Source organism: Hypomesus transpacificus, chromosome 3 (assembly GCF_021917145.1).
Source record: "Hypomesus transpacificus isolate Combined female chromosome 3, fHypTra1, whole genome shotgun sequence".
Taxonomy (NCBI): Eukaryota; Metazoa; Chordata; class Actinopteri; order Osmeriformes; family Osmeridae; genus Hypomesus; species Hypomesus transpacificus.
In genome coordinates, this window is record NC_061062.1 from 12,172,726 (window position 1) to 12,190,309 (window position 17,584).

Sequence of the window (17,584 nt, forward strand, 5' to 3'; positions counted from 1 at the left end):
TACTGCTATATCAGCCGGCCATCAACAGGTGTGATTACAGCACAGCCCAGAGGACAACAGTCTGGCAGTTTCATGGTGAGAGAGAATTATTTTCATGCATCTCATGAATCGAAAGGAGGCTTTGCTAATCTTATCGACTGGCTGCTGACTGGTCCTTTGAATATTTAGAAATGCATTCGGGTAGAGTGGAACAAATATATTTGTGCCAAATAATAGACATGTCTTTCAGTTCTGCTACAAACAACAATTCTTTACAAGTATAAGTATATCCCATCCAGACGTACAGATTGCCTGTGGTGTTGCTGAAGCATAATAATTACCTCAACATAGTGAGGATGAAATCACTCAAGCTCTTGCTGTGACTGTGACTGGCAAACTGAAGACGCCACTCCACCATTCCGGTCTTCAGATCCCTGTAACAAACAGCAGCTCTAGCCATCTTCCTCCCAAGGTCAAACTACTGCAGAGGGCAAAGCTTTCATCCAGGACTGGAGGGGCTGCCACAGGCGGCATCACTGAGCTATCAACGAGCTACCTGTCACAATCCTATGCACGCCGCAAAACTGGGGCGGGGAGTTGCGTACACAACAAAGCCTAAAAAGAACGGCAAATAGTTTACTCGGTTTTCTACTGACACTTCTCCTGACAGGGACTGACAGCGGTGGTTCTCTCTGTCCACCGTGTTCCTTCAAAGGAGCGTTTCCACAACAAGCACGTTGCTTGGAGGGAAATGTTGGAGGAGCCATCTTCCAGAATGTGTGCTGGCTGTGCTGAACCCTGGACTAAAGGTCTACCTTGGAACAACAGAAATCTGAAGCAGACCAACACCCTTTTCACACAGCTACAGTCAGCGTGAAGGAATTCCACCCTCCAGGAAACAATGTGCAATACGCAGGAAGGGGCTGACTTCTTATCGGAATGCACAACAGTGAACCATACCGCTGGTGTTTTCAAGTCAAGCAGCGGGAGGGAAAACAGCATTTTCATCAGGGCCTGTTATAGAAAACCTTATCTTCTTACTGTCAGTTGGACGTTTGGTCTTTGCCATAGCAACAGGGCTTGTGTTTAGAGCATTGTCAGCAGATCAGGGGGAAACCTGCTTGTGTTAAACTCTAGACTAGACCATGACTACAATACCCAGCATGGCCTTCTACCTCAGAGCCTCCAACAGCCACTCTGGTGGCTCTTTTGCCACCTACACAAATACTGTGTGGGATATGTTCTGTGTAAGAGTGGGCGATATGGCCAAAATCTCCTATCACGGTATGAGTAATTTTATATCACGGTTACGGTATATATCACGGTATTGCATGTACTACAAGACGTTACTGGCTATTATTTAAAGGCAACGATAGTACAAGCGTTCCGATTGGCTGATGCACAGTCATACCATCTGTGTGGTGACCTACTCACTGGTCAATGTGGATCTGTAATGCCCTCCGACGAAAATGTCAAAATGAGCAAAAGCGATCAGTCTGAGTTTTACTATCCATATCTAACTTTGGTTTCGGCGTATCAACCTTGTTAAAGCTCGGGTGATACGTTAAAGCCTCAGTTTGATATTTGCCGGCATGACCTCACTCTCAGTAAGTAGTTAGCCTTCACTAGTCATCCTAGATCAAGATTAGCATCGGCATGAATGTGGTCCGCTTAGACAAAATACACTCCACATCGAAAATTCCGTCAGACCAACGCAAATGTGCTTCAAGGTCAAACGAAAATAGTAAATCAAATTAAAGTTAAACTACAATTCAAAATATTGCAAGAATGCGATTTATATGATGGCTTATATACAATACAACAACCAGACATTTAATTGACTTCAATTAAAATGTATGTACACCGCTGTTGAAACGGTATAGCCAAATCTCTCCCAGTAGACACATTTCTACCGTCGCACGGTATATACCGTCATACCGCCCAGCCCCAGTCTGTGAGGGCCATGTTCTGTGAGGGCCATGTTCTGTGTGGGCCATGTTCTGTGAGGGCCATGTTCTGTGAGGGCCATGTTCTGTGTGGGCCATGTTCTGTGAGGGCCATGTTCTGTGAGGGCCATGTTCTGTGTGGGCCATGTTCTGTGAGGGCCATGTTCTGTGAGGGCCATGTTCTGTGAGGGCCATGTTCTGTGTGGGCCATGTTCTGTGTGGCTTGGCAGCTGTTCCTTGACACGACCCCCCCCCCCCCCCTCCCTCCTCTCTCTTCCTCACCATCCTCCTCATTTTCCTGTTTCTCTTCCTCCTAGTCCCATCGTACTCACCAACTGATCAATAACGCGTTGCCTCAACATTGGTGGGTCATCACCAAGGCTTTGTTGTTGTTGTTGTCTGTGCAGCTGTCTGTTAGCCCGCCGAGCTGCTATTTTCACCTCTGCAGGGCCCAGATAAGTCAATGCTGAACCAAAGCATGTTATGTCAGCACAGCCTGACAGACGGACTAAAGTAGCCATTTAGTTAAGAAAGCAGCTCAGAGTAATTGAAGCATCAAATGATATCTGGAGTCAATTTAGTGTGTTTGAAGTGTGGCTAGCGGGTGAAAACAGGGCTGCTCTCTGTTTGACTTTTAGTTTATTGTGTGATTGATGTTGACTCCAAGCTGGCTAGCCTGACTTCTGAAACCCATAGAACAGTAGACCAATTCAAAGTGCCGCTTTGGTGGCTGACATAGAATAACAAACCCATACTCAGACATCCCAAGTCTCCCGGAAGTTCTGGGAGTGCGGATTGCGTCCCGGGGGGTGGGAAGGGGGAGCCACCTCCCGGAAATGAGTCTCTGCAGGTTGGGATGTCTGCATACTATAAAGCCCAGGCTTTTGAAGATGTTTACCTAAATATGTGTGTGTGCGTGTGAACACAAGTTTATAGCAATTTACAGTTTTAAGATAACGTAAAAAACATTTTTTTATAACTAAACGCAATATGTGGCGGCCGATGTTGATTCTGTGGCGCACCGCCACAAATAAGTCTATGTGTGGGAAACACAGCACACACACACACACTCGCACTGTTGTGCCACAAAGCTGAAGCAGTGAGCAGCTGCTGTGGGTCTGCAATGACCTGTAACTCACAGCTGGATGACGACAATCAGCCCATAGCAACCCAACACATGTGAAGCCGGGGGCTGTGTGGAAACCCCCTACATGGTGACAGACCAAGTGGTGCTTCTCTGTACTGTACCTCTACCAAGGACTGTACCTATTCAACTGTGTCTCGCTTCCTTTTTGTCTCCCTTTCCCTCCTAATTCTTTCTGTAATGAACAGCAGTCTGCCTTCAACTATGCATATTTCCTTTCTTCTTCCTTCAAAATGACTTTGTTTCTGGCCTGTAGCCTAGTAAGCTTTGTCTTAGCTTACCTTGAATTTATTATCTGCTTGTTTGCACTGTGGGACTCTGTGTGTCTTTGAGTTGAAGGATGTCTGTACAAGCTGCAGATACTGATATGACGCACACAGACTTCTGCTGCCAATGTCAAACAGCAGCAGGGGCTAATTGTTGCTACATTTGTTATGTGTTTGCTATCTCTCAGTCTCTCTCCCTCTGTCTCACAGTAGATGTGTTAAAGTGACCCAAATACACAGATAGGCCTCATTTTGTTGCTCCTCAATATTACTCCATTACTTTAGTGTGTGTCACAGTCTTTGTGTCTGCACTGACCAGTGTGTGTGTTTGGTGTTTGTGCGAGAGAGGAAGCAGGGAGGCAAGTGTATTAAAGAGGAAATTGAGAGTGAAATGAGTCTGGCAGCATTAGGCTGTGTGTGTGTGTGTATGTGTGTGTGTGGGGGGGTATATATGTGTGTGTGTAAAGCACTGAGGACGCCACTACAATTGTCACTGCTGACTCATCTCAGACTGGCCTACTGCGTGTGTCCGTGCCGCGGGTTCTGATAGAGACACACACACGCAGGCTGGTAGACTGCCTTAGTGGGCAGTGCTTGTCGTGGGTCAGCGCTCGCCGTGGTCGTTACCAAAGCACTTAATGGCTCCAGATGTGGATGGAAGTCAGGGCCTCTCTGTATCACCCAGGACCAGAGATGGCTCTGAGACTGGTGACATGAGGAGTCACCTGACTAGGGATTTGAGGATGTGACCCCCCCCTCCCCTCCCCCCAGCTCTCCATGGATCCCAGTGTAGCACTGCATGAGCTCACTCATCAGTCAGCAGACGATTGTGTGGAGTTCCTCATCTAGCTTCTTGCTCAACTCAGTTTTTGCATCGCCAACTTTTCTGTAAGCAACCGCTCAGGGTGATTAGAGGAGTAAACACCGTCGTACGACAAACAAACAAACAAGCAAGACACACCCTCGTAAACGTGCAGACACGCACACATACACTCACAGTGGCTCAGGGGGGAGGGGGGGGGGCAGGTGTTGTATAAGAACAGATGTCTCATCTGAAGTAGAGAGTAGAGAGGAATAACATCCAAATGCCTTTTGGCCTTGCTGAAATTGTGCTTGTTAATCTGCCCATGCTAATGAATGAGATTCACCATGGGAACAATCTGTGGGTCTGCACTCAGACTACACACACACACAAAAGAATGCATTGCTGATACGTATTCAAACTGCTCAGCACTGAGGGCGTGCTCTGTGCAGAGAAGTTCGACATTAGCTTGGCTTCTCTGAGCCTTTGCATTGTTGTGTATGTGTTTGTAGTGTGGGTGTCAGAATCTTTATAACAGGAGTTCATCTCAGTGGGCCGAAGGTGTGTTTGTGTATAGCAGTGAGTGTACAGTTATCCCTGTATACTCTGTGTGATAAAGAGGGGACAGGAGAGGGGCTTGGAGGACCACTGATAGCATGTCCTCTCTCAGACTCCTTCCTGCTTCTATGAGTCTACTTGCACAGGAACCTAGCATGGAGAGGAAGTCTGGACTTGAGGAATTGAGATGTCATTATTGCACTGTAGTATTAGTATTTTTGTTCACCATACATTAATATCTAGTTAATAATAAAGATGATTTAGCGTCTGCTAAATGAACACATCTTATACTTTTTGATCATATGTTCACTTAGAATATTTTGTCCTACTCAAGATGAGAATGAAACTGACCTGCCCTTTTTGAACCCCATCTCTGTCTCTTCTCCAGGTGAACTTTGTAGTGTGCCAGCTGTTTGCCCTGCTGACGGCCGTGTGGTTCCGCCTGTACCTCCACCCCAGTAAGACCAGCACCTTCGTCAGACACGTGGTGGCCACGCTGCTGGGCTTCTACCTGGCTCTCTTCTGCTTCGGCTGGTGAGTCTCTCTCTTCTGTCGCTTCCTCTCCCGTCATCTTTCTCTCTTCCTCTTTCCCTTCCTTTATTCCTTCCTGTCGTTCTCTCGCTCTCTCTGCAGCTTTCTCTGTCTTTCGTCTTTTCCTTCCCTCTCTGTCCCTTCATCTTACTCTTCCCCTCTCTCTCTCTCTCTCTCTCTCTCTCTCTCTCTCTCTCTCTCTCTCTCTCTCTCTCTCTCTCTCTCTCTCTCTCTCTCTCTCTCTCTCTCTCTCTCTCTCTCTCTCTCTCTCTCTCTCTCTCTCTCTCTCTACTCTCCTCTCTCTCCTCTCTCCCCTATTAGCCCTCTCCAACTCCTTTAACCTAAAATTGTCCTTAATTTTATTGTGACCCTTTTATTCTCTCATCCATCCATCCATCCCTCCGTTTTCCCCCTCTCTGTCTACCCCCCGTCCTCCCCCGTCCCCTAGTCCCCCATCTCTTCCTGTACACCCTTGGCCAAGGTAAACAGGTCGATGCATGTGTAATTTATATTTATTTAGAGATTCATTGCCCTGTAATAAACGGTCTGCTTTTGGCTGGCCTGCTGCCTCACAGACAGACTGTTCTGTTCTAGGGGAGCAGAGGATGGATACGTATATGTGTGTGAGTGACAATAAAAACGCTAGCCAGCTATTGATCTCCCTGTCTGGATATAACAGTGAAACAGGAACCCTGGGATGTTGTACCTGTGTCACTGTTCCAACACAGTTGCAAGTCTGATAGATTATATAGATAATGGACCTGTATTGTACATGGTAATATTTAGACTGCTGTGGTCAGTTGATATTGCAATGTGGTTAGAGGTGCAGACTCTGGCTGTCTGACAGGCTCTACAAAACCACAAATCATTGCATGAACAGTGAACACATGAAGTAAAATAGGGAGTATAAAAAAGGTTATAATGCCAAAAGTACATAAATGGCGACAGTCAAGTCTACACTATAAACCCACTATAAGCACACATTCATGTCTGTAATACTAAGTACCAACTCAATAAGTTGTGCTGTACAAGATCCTTGGTGACGACAAACACATGCTCACAGGCAAGCAAACACACACACACACACACCACACACACACACACACACACACACACACACACACACACACACACACACACACACACACACACACACACACACACACACACACACACAGTGACTAGTGTTCCTCAGAGGGCACACACAGCCCTGGGGGATCTCTCCAGCAGATGCTGCATTCTGTAGGGTTATTTTAGGATCTTTTGCACCCCCTCCTCTCACAAGGATATTTTCATATCATTCTTGAGAGGAGCAGTCTCTCCTGAGTTCCAGGCGTATGCAGTTCTGGGCCTAGCTTAGGGGGCTAGAATGGCATTGTCTTAGCTGCAGGATCAAGCCTGAGACATATATTCAAGTGTGACAGTCACATGAGCAGTCCCCTCCATTAGCATATTGTAGAGACGACTGATCTGCAGGTGGCACTCCTACCTCCAGCTGCTCCAGCAACACTAGGCCTCCTCTTGTGTCTGACAGAACCTGCTCCCTCCTCTAACACCCCCTGCTTCTCCTCAAACACCCCCCCCCACCCACCGCCCTCTCCTCTGACACCCCCCACCTCCTGCCCCTCTTTACACACCCTGTTCTTGCTCCTCCTCTGACACCCCCCACCCCCTGCTGTCGTGTTGCTGTTAACTCAATATAACCCCCCCCCCCCCCCCCCCCCCCCCCCCCCCCCCCGGAAGGGAGTGTTAGATCATCACAGACCTCCTTCATAGCTCACAGGCTGGTGGGTCTGATGAGGGTGTGAGACATGTCTTCTTCAAAAGAAGGGCAATACTGTCTATAGGACCAGACGTAGCAACAATAGAACCGTCTGGTAAACAGCTTCCTGACAGAATGTTCCCTGCGCCTGTAAGACCAAGACAGAGCTCTTGTGTAGGTCAGAAATAATCATTCAGGGTTCCACCCTGCTGAAAATTAGAGGGGTTCTATCAATATAAATGATAAGATGTTCCATCTTTCTAACTCCTCTTCCTGCTGTTGTTGTTTCTAGGTATGCCTTACACTTCCTGGTGCAGAGTGGGCTGTCCTACAGCATCATGATCTTCGCTGGCCTGGAGCACATGCACAAGTGAGTATCTACCTCCCTCTCCCCAGGTCACCATTCCTCCAGCTGGAGAGGCAGCTCTCTGCGAGGGTGCCTCATGAAGTCGGGCCGCTGAAGAGTAGAACTGGAAGAGTTAGGGTTGTAGCAGCAGGAGCAGTGGTAGTAGCTTGCTGCGTCGCTGCATTGCTGCGTGCCGCGTTGCTGCGTGCCGCGTTGCTGTGTTGGGGCTGGAGAGTGTAGACTCCTCATAGTGATGGCTTTGCCCCCCCCCCCCCCCCCCCCCCCCCCCAAGGCTTCCATCTGTGTTTGTGACTCATCAACACATGTACACTCTTAACACATACACACTTATAAACACACACATGTACACACAGAGTTTTCCCTTCTCATCTCTTGGGGTTTAGGCTGGTTACGGATGCTGCACTGTAGGCATCTGTGAAGCCCTTTGTGACTGTAATAGGGGCTGTACAACACATATTTAAATATGTATTAATATAAATAATATAAATAATGTAAAAAACAATTACGTGACCATTCAAAGCAATACTGTGTTTGTAGCAGCGAGGTAATTTGTTTCTGGTGTTCCTGGTAGACACGAGGTCAGCACATTGCCTTCACTGTAGTTGAAGGAAGCTGACAGCCCTCCAAGCCATGCCAACCTTGCCACAGTGTTCAAGGGTCAGAGGTCAGTCTCGGAGATCAGAGACAGAGAGGGGTGGGGGGGCTGTGCTGAGTCATAATTAGCCTGGAATGGCATTGAACCGCAGGGAGGTGGGAGGTTTATGTAACTGTGTATGTGTGGGAATCTGTGTTTGTTTATCTGGACCAGGGGTTGAGCTTCAACTCACGCTGTATGTGCTGAAATTGCAGATGGCCCGTCTTCTGTTTTCTGCTCAGTCATCCTCCTCTCCCCTCTCTCTTTGTCTCCCCCCCCCCCTCCCCATCCATAGAGATGAAATGGAGCGGAACAGATATGTATTTACACTGTAGCTAGCTGCTCATCCTCTCGTGGAGGGCACTTAAAAAAATGAGCTTGCCATGCAATGGGGAGCAACTGGGCAAAACACAGCTCTATTGCGGGCCACAGGTGTACAGTGGACCCATGTCAGATACATGGTAAAGCTTGGCTGAGGACACCTGCTTGTGAGGGACAGCTGAAGGGAGGTGATGAGTGTTCCAGAGTGTGGGCCAGGCACAGCGGATCACAGGATTCTCAAACTGTCTTCCTGTTCAGAGGTTGGCTACATACCTCCTGTCAGTCATTGTCTAGGAGAGCAGGGTAATGTCCTTCTGAGTAATGTTTAACTGTCTCTCAGTGGATGAACAGTTGCCTTGAATGAATCAATGAATGCTCTAATCTAGAGAGTATGGCCTGGTCTCCAATGTAATCCAGGGGCCTCCTACTTGTGGTGGAAAAACCACCTCCACAGTCCTCAGACTGACTATTTGACTTGTAGATGTTTTCAGTACAGACTGGGGTCAGGCATTTAAACAAAAACTGTTGTTTAAAGTGAAAGTTTACCTACGATACTTGATCAGAGTCTGTTCCAATCCTACTTCAAACTGAAGTGTTATACCTCTCCACAGTAGCTTCTAAACATTCCAGATCAGCCAGCCAATGGTTGAGCTGCAAGTCATGGCTGTTTGACCAGCTGTCTAAACTGATTGATTGAACCTGATGTGTGGAGGAGGGGGAGTGGTCACACCATCCCCAGCTGACACAACCAATCAGTCAATAGGTGTGTTCGACTTCATGCAGCGCCGGCGTCGCCTGTAGCCGCCTGCAGCCCGACTGACTTGAAGCAGCAAATGGCATTCTCAGCTTCAAGGCAGCCGGCTTTCGGCGCCGCCGGCTTTCGGCGCCGCCGGCTTTCGGCGCCGCCGGCGCTGCATGAAGTCGAACGCACCTAATGTCTCATATACCCTGCAGATCCGACTCCGCCCCTGAATCACACGACAGAGCAGCAAGACACCAACATGGTTTTCTGAATAATGAACACTTTATCTGTGTGTGTGTGTGAGTTTTCAAATTTATTTACATAATCATGAATACATGACATTACATTATAATGTGTGTTTGTGTGACTGTCTCTGTGTGATGCCAAACACTCTAGAAGAGACATAGCGTGTGCGATAAGTAAGTAGATGTAGGCAGATTTGACACCGATAAGGCCATGAGATTCTGGCAGCCTTGCTAAAAACTAAGCCTTAAAAACAACAATGGTAGTGTGTGCAAATGTTTGTGTTTGTATCCAGAGAGGTGAAGCATAGGTCAGGATCCCTCGAGCCAGAATAAAACCTTTATTTACTCTTCTCTAGTTTCCCTGCAGTGTTTGAAGCCCACCTGGGCCTCCCCTCGGGCCAGCGGTCTGCATGCTGGCCTGTCTGCAGGGCTCCCTCAGCGGGGAGCCAGGCTCCTTGAGTCTGAGGATGCATCTGAGGCCTGCAGGCTAACTGACCGAGAACAGAAAGGAAACAAATGAATTTCCTCTTCTACAGGAAAAAAAGAATATTGCAAACACAAAGGACATTAGAACGACAGACTTCCCCATAGGATTGCTTCAAATATATCCTGCTGTCACGCTCTTCATATCCTGACTGCTGCTGAGACTGCAAATACCGCAGGAGATTTCTGAGAGCTATAACGATGGCTTTGGCCAGAAAAGATTTCCTTGCTGGGTAGTTTGATGGTGGCTATTTAGGAAAGTCCCTTATGGTGTTGACTCCCCCAAGGTCAAACACCACCAAATTCATGTTTCAGGTGGCCCAGGGACCGTTGGCTGGCTTTGACGTCATTAAGGGTGAGGATGGGGGGTGGGGGGTGAGGATAGGGGGTGGGGGCTGAGGATAGGGGGTGGGGGCTGAGAATGGGGGTGGGGGTGGGGGCTGAGGATGGGGGTGGGTGTTTGTGGAGGTGCACAGTCTCTGACCGACTTTGATAACCTCCTCTGCTGTCATACTGCTGTGAGCACAAGGAGACTGAGTGGGTGTGATAAGTGATTCTCTCTCTCTCTCTTTCTCTTTCCCTCTGTGCTCTGTGTCCCTCTCCCTATCTCTCAACTTCCTCACTCCTGTTTCGAAACTTTCCACCTCAGAATGGGTAACAACGCAAGGACATTAAGTAGACAAACATGAACTCATGCCCCAGCCTGCCTTGGTAAACCCTACGGCTGCTCTTGCAGTGAAGACAACATTCTAACAGGATTCTCTCTGAACTGACTGCAAATAGAGAACAATGAACCAGTGTCCAGTGTTGGAAGCAGAGTGGTACCCTGCACCATGACCAGTGTGGGCACAATTTGCTCTGAGATGCCTATTGTAATGCTGAGCGCTCGGGGGGAAGAGACTATTGCTGCTGTACCTCTCTTAGACCAAGCATCGGTATTACAATGAGATTCTTGTATACACACATGAGCAGTACATTGAAACACACACACCCGCGCACGCACACGTACTCGCACATTATAAACAAAGAGCAACAGAGAAAGGCAGGCTGTGACAGTGTTGTCAGAGGGTTGGCAGAATGTCTTTGAAATGTTTGCAGATGTGTTTGTGGTCTAAAGCAGGCCTGTCAGTTGGGAGGCTGGCCAAATCATGAGCTTTGATAAGCTGCTGAAGCCTCTTTTGGTTGCTGCTGGTCAGAGAATACTGGTAACTTCTTTCACCCTCTGTGTTCAATTTGATCCTTGAGGTCACATCCTAGAACTTTCTTAAAGTGGGTGCTGATTGAGAAAAGGAATTTCGATTTCTCTGTTGAAGGTTATTGTAATCAAACTGAACTTAGGACAGGTTTTGTTTAAGCACAGTTTCTTACTGACAGTCTGTCTTGTGTCTGAAAAAAGTCATACAATGTCCTCTAGCCTCTTAGGCTTCCACAGCCTCAGCTGTAGTGGTGAGTAGATTCATGCTAAGCCTTTCTAATTCAACCACTGATCTGTGTTCTTATAACTGACAGACTACAGCAGGCTACTGCACACTTTTCTTCTCCTCCCATCCTTCTCCTCTCCTCCTCCTGTCATCTCCTCCTGTCATCTCCTCCTCTCCTTTTTCTCCTCTTCGCCTTCTCTCCTCCTCCTCTCCTCACATCCCTGAGTGAGTCTGCCTGCTTCTGGGCCCAGTGTCCTCCCTCGCAACAGGAACAGCTTGTTACTGCTCAGGGCAGCAGATAAGAAAGGGATAACAGTCATCTTCCAGAGCTGGCTGCTACTGGGACACACTAAGATGGACTCGGTGGTGCCATAACATATGTGCTCTTGATGACCCACCTGACAACAAACAAGAGGTCCTCTGATACCCATGAGAGTGACCACATGTGCTCAAGTCATGGATATGAGAATCTGTCGCATTTTGTTTCAAATTGTAAATATTGACCCTGTTTCTCCTGGTCTTATTTCGTTCTCTCTGTTTCCCCCTTCATTCACTCTCTCTCTCTCTCTCTCTCTCTCTCTCTCTCTCTCTCTCTCTCTCTCTCTCTCTCTCTCTCTCTCTCTCTCTCTCTCTCTCTCTCTCTCTCTCTCTCTCTCTCTCCTCCTCATAATCTCTCTATCTCTCCCTGCAGGTACTGTTTTGTGGTGGCTCTGGGTTACCTCAGCTTCTGTCAGATAACACGTGTTTATGTCTTTGACTACAGCATGTACTCTGCAGATTTCACTGGGTAAGTTCATAGCATTCACATGGCACGGCTGGATACTGGATATTGAATCAAACTGAAGAGGCAGTGTCATAGTATTATCTACTTTGATCAAGACTTCAGTTCCTAGTTCACTCTCCTTTAGACCGTCTGATGAATGACAGCAAATCAGGCTGGGGCGAAGGTGGCCAGTTGCTAGGCAACCACACTGAGAGGCCTGCACCTGCCGTCTGTGTCTCTCTCTCTGTCTCTTTCTATCTCTGTGTCTCTCTTTTTGTCTCTCTTTCTATCTCTGTGTCTCTCTCTCTGTCTCTCTTTCTATCTCTGTGTCTCTCTCTGTGTCTCTCTTTCTATCTATGTCTCTCTCTGTGTCTCTCTTTCTATCTATGTCTCTCTCTGTGTCTCTCTTTCTATCTATGTCTCTCTCTCGCCCTCTGATTTGCATCCTCTTCTCAACGTTCTCTTTTTATTTCTGTCATAGACATTCAGAAATGTAAGTTGTCTGTACAGAAGCACTTGTTGGAGGGTAAGTCGGCCCCACTAAAAGTTCACCATGTCTCTCTCCTGTTTTCTCTCACAGACCAATGATGGTCATCACACAAAAGATCACCAGCCTGGCGTTTGAGATACACGATGGTGAGCTCAAGTTGGAGTGTGTGTGCGTGCGTGTGCACTTGTGCGTTTCATAAATCTGAGAGCAGATAAGAGCACTTCCTATTTGCCGTTTGATCCAACAAAGAGATTCTATCTAGAACAGAAGACACACTGCACACCTTTACTCTACCAGGCCTGCCAGGCACATTCCTGTTACATCACTTTATGTTTGCTTATCTAGCCATGCTCGAGTGTCATTCAGAAACAACCCTTTTCCCTAACAATCTTTGTCGTGATGCGGTAAGCCTCAGGGCTTCTACTCCGAGCAGGTTTGACACTGGTCTTCCGGTTGAGAGAGCATGGCTAGGGTGATAACACCCTTATGTAATGGACATTACATAGAGACTGTGACATTCTCTCCCTCCCCCACCCCCTTCCATGCGTGCCTGTCTAGCCTATAGCATCCATAATGCACATTCACATAGAGGAGGGGGGGAGGAGGGAAGGAGGAGTGCAGAAGATTACTAAGCTTTAGTCTCCTTTGAAGTCTCAGGCCTCTGACTGCTTCTCGTGCCTGTGTTACAAGTCCAGATGCAGCCAAAAGGCCACACTAACTAATTAAAGCTGGAGGGAGATAGGGAGGGAGGGAGGGAGGGAGGGAGGGAGGAAGGGAGGGAGGGAGGGAGGGAGGGAGGGAGGGAGGGAAGGAAGGAAGGAAGGAAGGAAGGAGGGAGGAAGGAAGGAAGGAAGGAAGGAAGGAAGGAAGGGAGGGATGGAGGGAGGGAGGGAGGGAGGGAGGGAGGGAGGGAGGGAGGGAGGGAGGGAGGGAGGGAGGGAGGGAGGGAGGGAGGGAGGGAGGGAGGGAGGGAGGGAAGGAGGGAACATGGGCGATGGGACTGGTGGATTAGAATAAATGAGTGAAAGAAAAAGGCGAGGGTGACCAGACTCTTTATTTTTGAGAAAAGTGTTTTGGTTTTTGCATGCGACTTGGTGGGTGTCTGTTTGTATCCTTGTGTGTTTGGTGTATGAATTCTCTCATAGGGTACTGATCCCCCTCTTAAGACCATAATCCTCCATCTCAGTGGACTGTCACAGTGCTAATACAGCCGTTGCTAATCCTACTGCTACTGTTACTGTGACTTACTGCTACTGTCACTGTGACCTACTGCTACTGTCACTGTGACCTACTGCTACTGTTACTTATTGCTCCTGTTACTGTGACCTACTGTTACTGTGACCTAATGCTACTGTTACTGTGACCTACTGTTACTGTGACTTACTGCTACTGTTACTGTGACCTACTGTTACTGTGACCTAATGCTACTGTTACTGTGACCTACTGCTATTGTTACTTTTACAGGCACCAATACTGGTACTGGCACTGACACTGTTTCTATAACTGCAACTGCTGCTGCAACTCCTACTGTTACTGCTACTGATATGGCTATTTCTACAGTACTGCTACTGCCACTGTTACTGCTCCTGTAACTGTTATAGTTAGTGAGCTTGAGGCTTTGGTTCTCTGTGGGCCAAAAAGGCTAACATGCTGTGTGTGATCATTCATAGTTCTGAGGTTATGTAAGAAGCCCCTCCTCCCTGGCCCCTACTGACTGATGCAGGGAGGATCTCGTCATTGTCACAGTCCAGGCTGACAGTCAGTGACTCCTCTTAACCCCTGACCCTGCCTCTTGCCATGAAAATGACCCCTGACACTTGTTATAACTGGTTGTTAGGTACAGCCAGGAATCACGTGAGCTGGCCACCCTTATGTGGTGTGGCTCAGAGACAAAATGGGATTTCCATGTCTGACTCCCTGTTTGAGGCCTGTGTTTTGTGCAGTATGTTTGCTGGAGCGTTTGTGTTTGAGAGATTAAGACCACTCAACCACAGATTACCACTGATGATTATTTCTCACTCGTTCTGTTTTTCCCTCCCTCCCATCCTCCCACCATCCCACTCAGGTCTGGCCAAGAAGGAGGAGCAGCTGAGCTCCAGTCAGAGATACCTAGCTGTCAGGTATGTGACTCAGGTATGTTTTTACTCTCTCAGCTGGCCTAGGACCAGCTGTTATGCTGCACTATGATGGAGCCATGTATCTATCTGTACACCTGCACCTGGATAACCTGCAAACTATACTTTCTCCTCAGTCCCCACAAAGCCTCTCATCTAAGTTGATGCTGGCCTTATGTTCCGTGGCAGCGAGTCTTGAATTATTTTATCTAATAAAAAAAAATCCTGCTTCATGTATGTACTATTCAAAAAGCTGAAACAGAATTTTCTGAGAGATGGAGCATTGGCAGAAGCTTGAACCCATTTCATTGTTTTGTCCCTCAGTGAACGGTGTATTCTTCATATCAGTGTGATTAGATATCAGTGTTGTCTTCATATCAGTGTGATTAGATATCAGGGTTGTCTTCATATAAGTGTGATAAGATTTGATTATTCAACAACCATTGCATATTGCCCCAGTATGCTCACGCTGCAGTGTTGCACTGTGAAGGAATATGTACCCCGCTATTGAAGGACTCCCAGCAGTTGCCAGGCAACCACACGTCCACACTCTACCTTGTGACTAATGCAGACAGGAAGTTGTCAGAAACCAGCGAATCACACAATAGAGTGCAGGGAGGAGAGGGATTGAAACACTCAGCCAAACAACACTGAAATGAGCTAAGTGTTGCTCATGTAACTCACTTGTTTGTTTTGTAGAAGGTTGCACTGTATTTCTGGAAGCTAACTTCAAGAATACGGAAGGAAATGCCATTAAACAGGACTTTAGACAGGACTGAATTTATGCAAGTCATCCTGGACAGGAACATCAAGCTATTTTCTGGTGCAAGAGGCTGATCTGCACTGCCCTCATTTTCTTTTTCTAAAGTGTCACTTATGAGATCCAGCCCTGCACTAGACAACAGAGAAGGGTTGGTCATTGTGGGTGAGCCACTCAGCAGCAGGCAGTGACGGGACGTGGGAAATTAGCAATCAGACCATGTTCCCCTGACCACGCTGCGGGGCATATCCATCAGAGTACAGCTAGCACGGAGAGAATGCCAAGCGACCCTCTCCAGACTCACACGGAGACAGAAATCTAAGACGCCACAAACATTTAGGAAAAAAACATCCCTTGAGCTCAAAGCACCCGCCCTATTCACTTGGCATCATGATCTATGATCTTCTGGATATCCCATCTAACCATGTATTAGATTCATATTTGACCATCTTAAACTGCATGTCTCCAATTGTGATTTTAGACCATTAATCATTCCAAGGGTTAGTTATCTAACTGTCTCTTGTCTCTGTCTGTCTGTCTGTCTCTGTGTCTCCCTCTCTCTCTGTGTCTCCCTCTCTCTCTGTGTCTCCCTCTCTCTCTGTGTCTCCTTCTCTCTGTGTCTCCCTCTCTCTCTGTGTCTCCCTCTCTCTCTGTGTCTCCCTCTCTCTCTCTCTGTGTCTCCCTCTCTCTCTGTGTCTCCCTCTCTCTGTGTCTCCCTCTCTCTCTGTGTCTCCCTCTCTCTCTGTGTCTCCCTCTCTCTCTCTCTCTCTCTCTCTCTCTGTGTCTCCCTCTCTCTCTGTGTCTCCCTCTCTCTCTCTGTGTCTCCCTCTCTCTCTGTGTCTCCCTCTCTCTCTCTGTGTCTCCCTCTCTCTCTGTGTCTCCCTCTCTCTCTGTGTCTCCCCCTCTCTCCACCTCTCCTGTGTGTGTATGGGGGGGTGTTTCCCTGCTGCCAGGAGGATGCCCAGTCTGCTGGAGTACCTGAGCTACAGCTGTAACTTCATGGGGATCCTGGCGGGCCCCACCTGCTCCTACAACGACTACATGGCCTTCATGGAGGGCACGGGCTACCACAGCATCACAGAGGCCAACGGCAAGGAGAACGGAAAGTACAAGATCAACCACCCCTCTCCTAAGGTACTGTTGGCTAATACACTGGAGCGATGCTACTGCTGTCCCTGGAACTACCTAATGACCAATGTTACTCACAGAATAGGTTCGATGACCCGAACCGTTGACAGGTCTAATGGTTACAATCATTTTTGTAATTATATTTGAAAAATGTAAATGTTAAGACTCTGCTCTGATGGCAATATGTAGTTACTGTGGCAACCTCGGCAATGCCTCTGTTAGAGCACCCTCTGGTGGCCACGACTTGAGCTTCAGGAGCTTGAGCAGATAAATAAATGCTTTTGTACATCTTTACTTTGTCATCCCAAAGGCTCCTGAAAAAGCAATTCTCCTCCACCAAGACATTCTCTTGGTGGAGGAGAATGAATACTAAATGGTTTCCAATTATTGTGGGAACGCCTCTGGATGGGAGATCCAGTACTCGTGTCACTGCTGTATAAATAATGCAGTAGATACCAATGAAAGCTTTCAATGACACACCAGAGTGATGATTCAGTGTTTCGTGGTGCACCTCCCATGATGCTCTTATCTCTACTTCGACTAGACTGAAGAGGACGCATCTCTTCTGCTGCATGCCAATTAGCCTGTAGCCTTCACACAATAACACCAGACACCAGAGAACCCATGCTGAATAAAACACGATAGCAACCTGCTTGCGCGCTTTCAATGGACTAGTTCTGTGAAGGGCAACTCTGTTGGATGTGTGTATTCATCAAAGGCCAGGCCCACAACAATCTGTTGGACTGCATCGTTTGGAACTTTGAGAAGTATCTTCATGTTTATCATTATTCTGTTCATGGCAGGCTAGTACATCTTTTTTTTGTTACCAGCCAATTTTTCTTTGAATGGTGTTCTGCTGTCGTGAGCAATGCTGCAAAGTTTGTGTATCATCCACACATCTTCCACACTCTCTTACTTCTCAAGTCATCAATAATGGATGTCTCACTCCAGCAGGCTGGGTCCAGTGAGGAGCTTGTGAGAAGAGGAATCCAGGCAAGGCTAAAGATAGCGTCTGAGCTCAGAGATGTGTACGGGCCGCAGCCCCATGCTGTGTGAGAGATGCTAGCTTTAACGGCTCAACAGAACAGAAAGTGGGACTTCTGCTGTCAAAGATAATAGACGTTTTAC

General features: G+C 47.6%; 1 protein-coding gene across 1 annotated transcript in view; it reads left to right on the forward strand.

The window, feature by feature from the left end:
* Positions 1 to 17,584, forward strand: part of mboat2a (membrane bound O-acyltransferase domain containing 2a) — a 34,622-nt gene that overhangs the window by 11,777 nt on the left and 5,261 nt on the right. The window contains exons 2-7 of the mRNA XM_047015119.1: positions 5,084 to 5,229; positions 7,281 to 7,358; positions 11,893 to 11,988; positions 12,545 to 12,600; positions 14,520 to 14,574; positions 16,282 to 16,462. Coding sequence (XP_046871075.1) covers positions 5,084 to 5,229; positions 7,281 to 7,358; positions 11,893 to 11,988; positions 12,545 to 12,600; positions 14,520 to 14,574; positions 16,282 to 16,462 — 612 coding nt within the window. The remainder of the gene's footprint in view (positions 1 to 5,083; positions 5,230 to 7,280; positions 7,359 to 11,892; positions 11,989 to 12,544; positions 12,601 to 14,519; positions 14,575 to 16,281; positions 16,463 to 17,584) is intronic.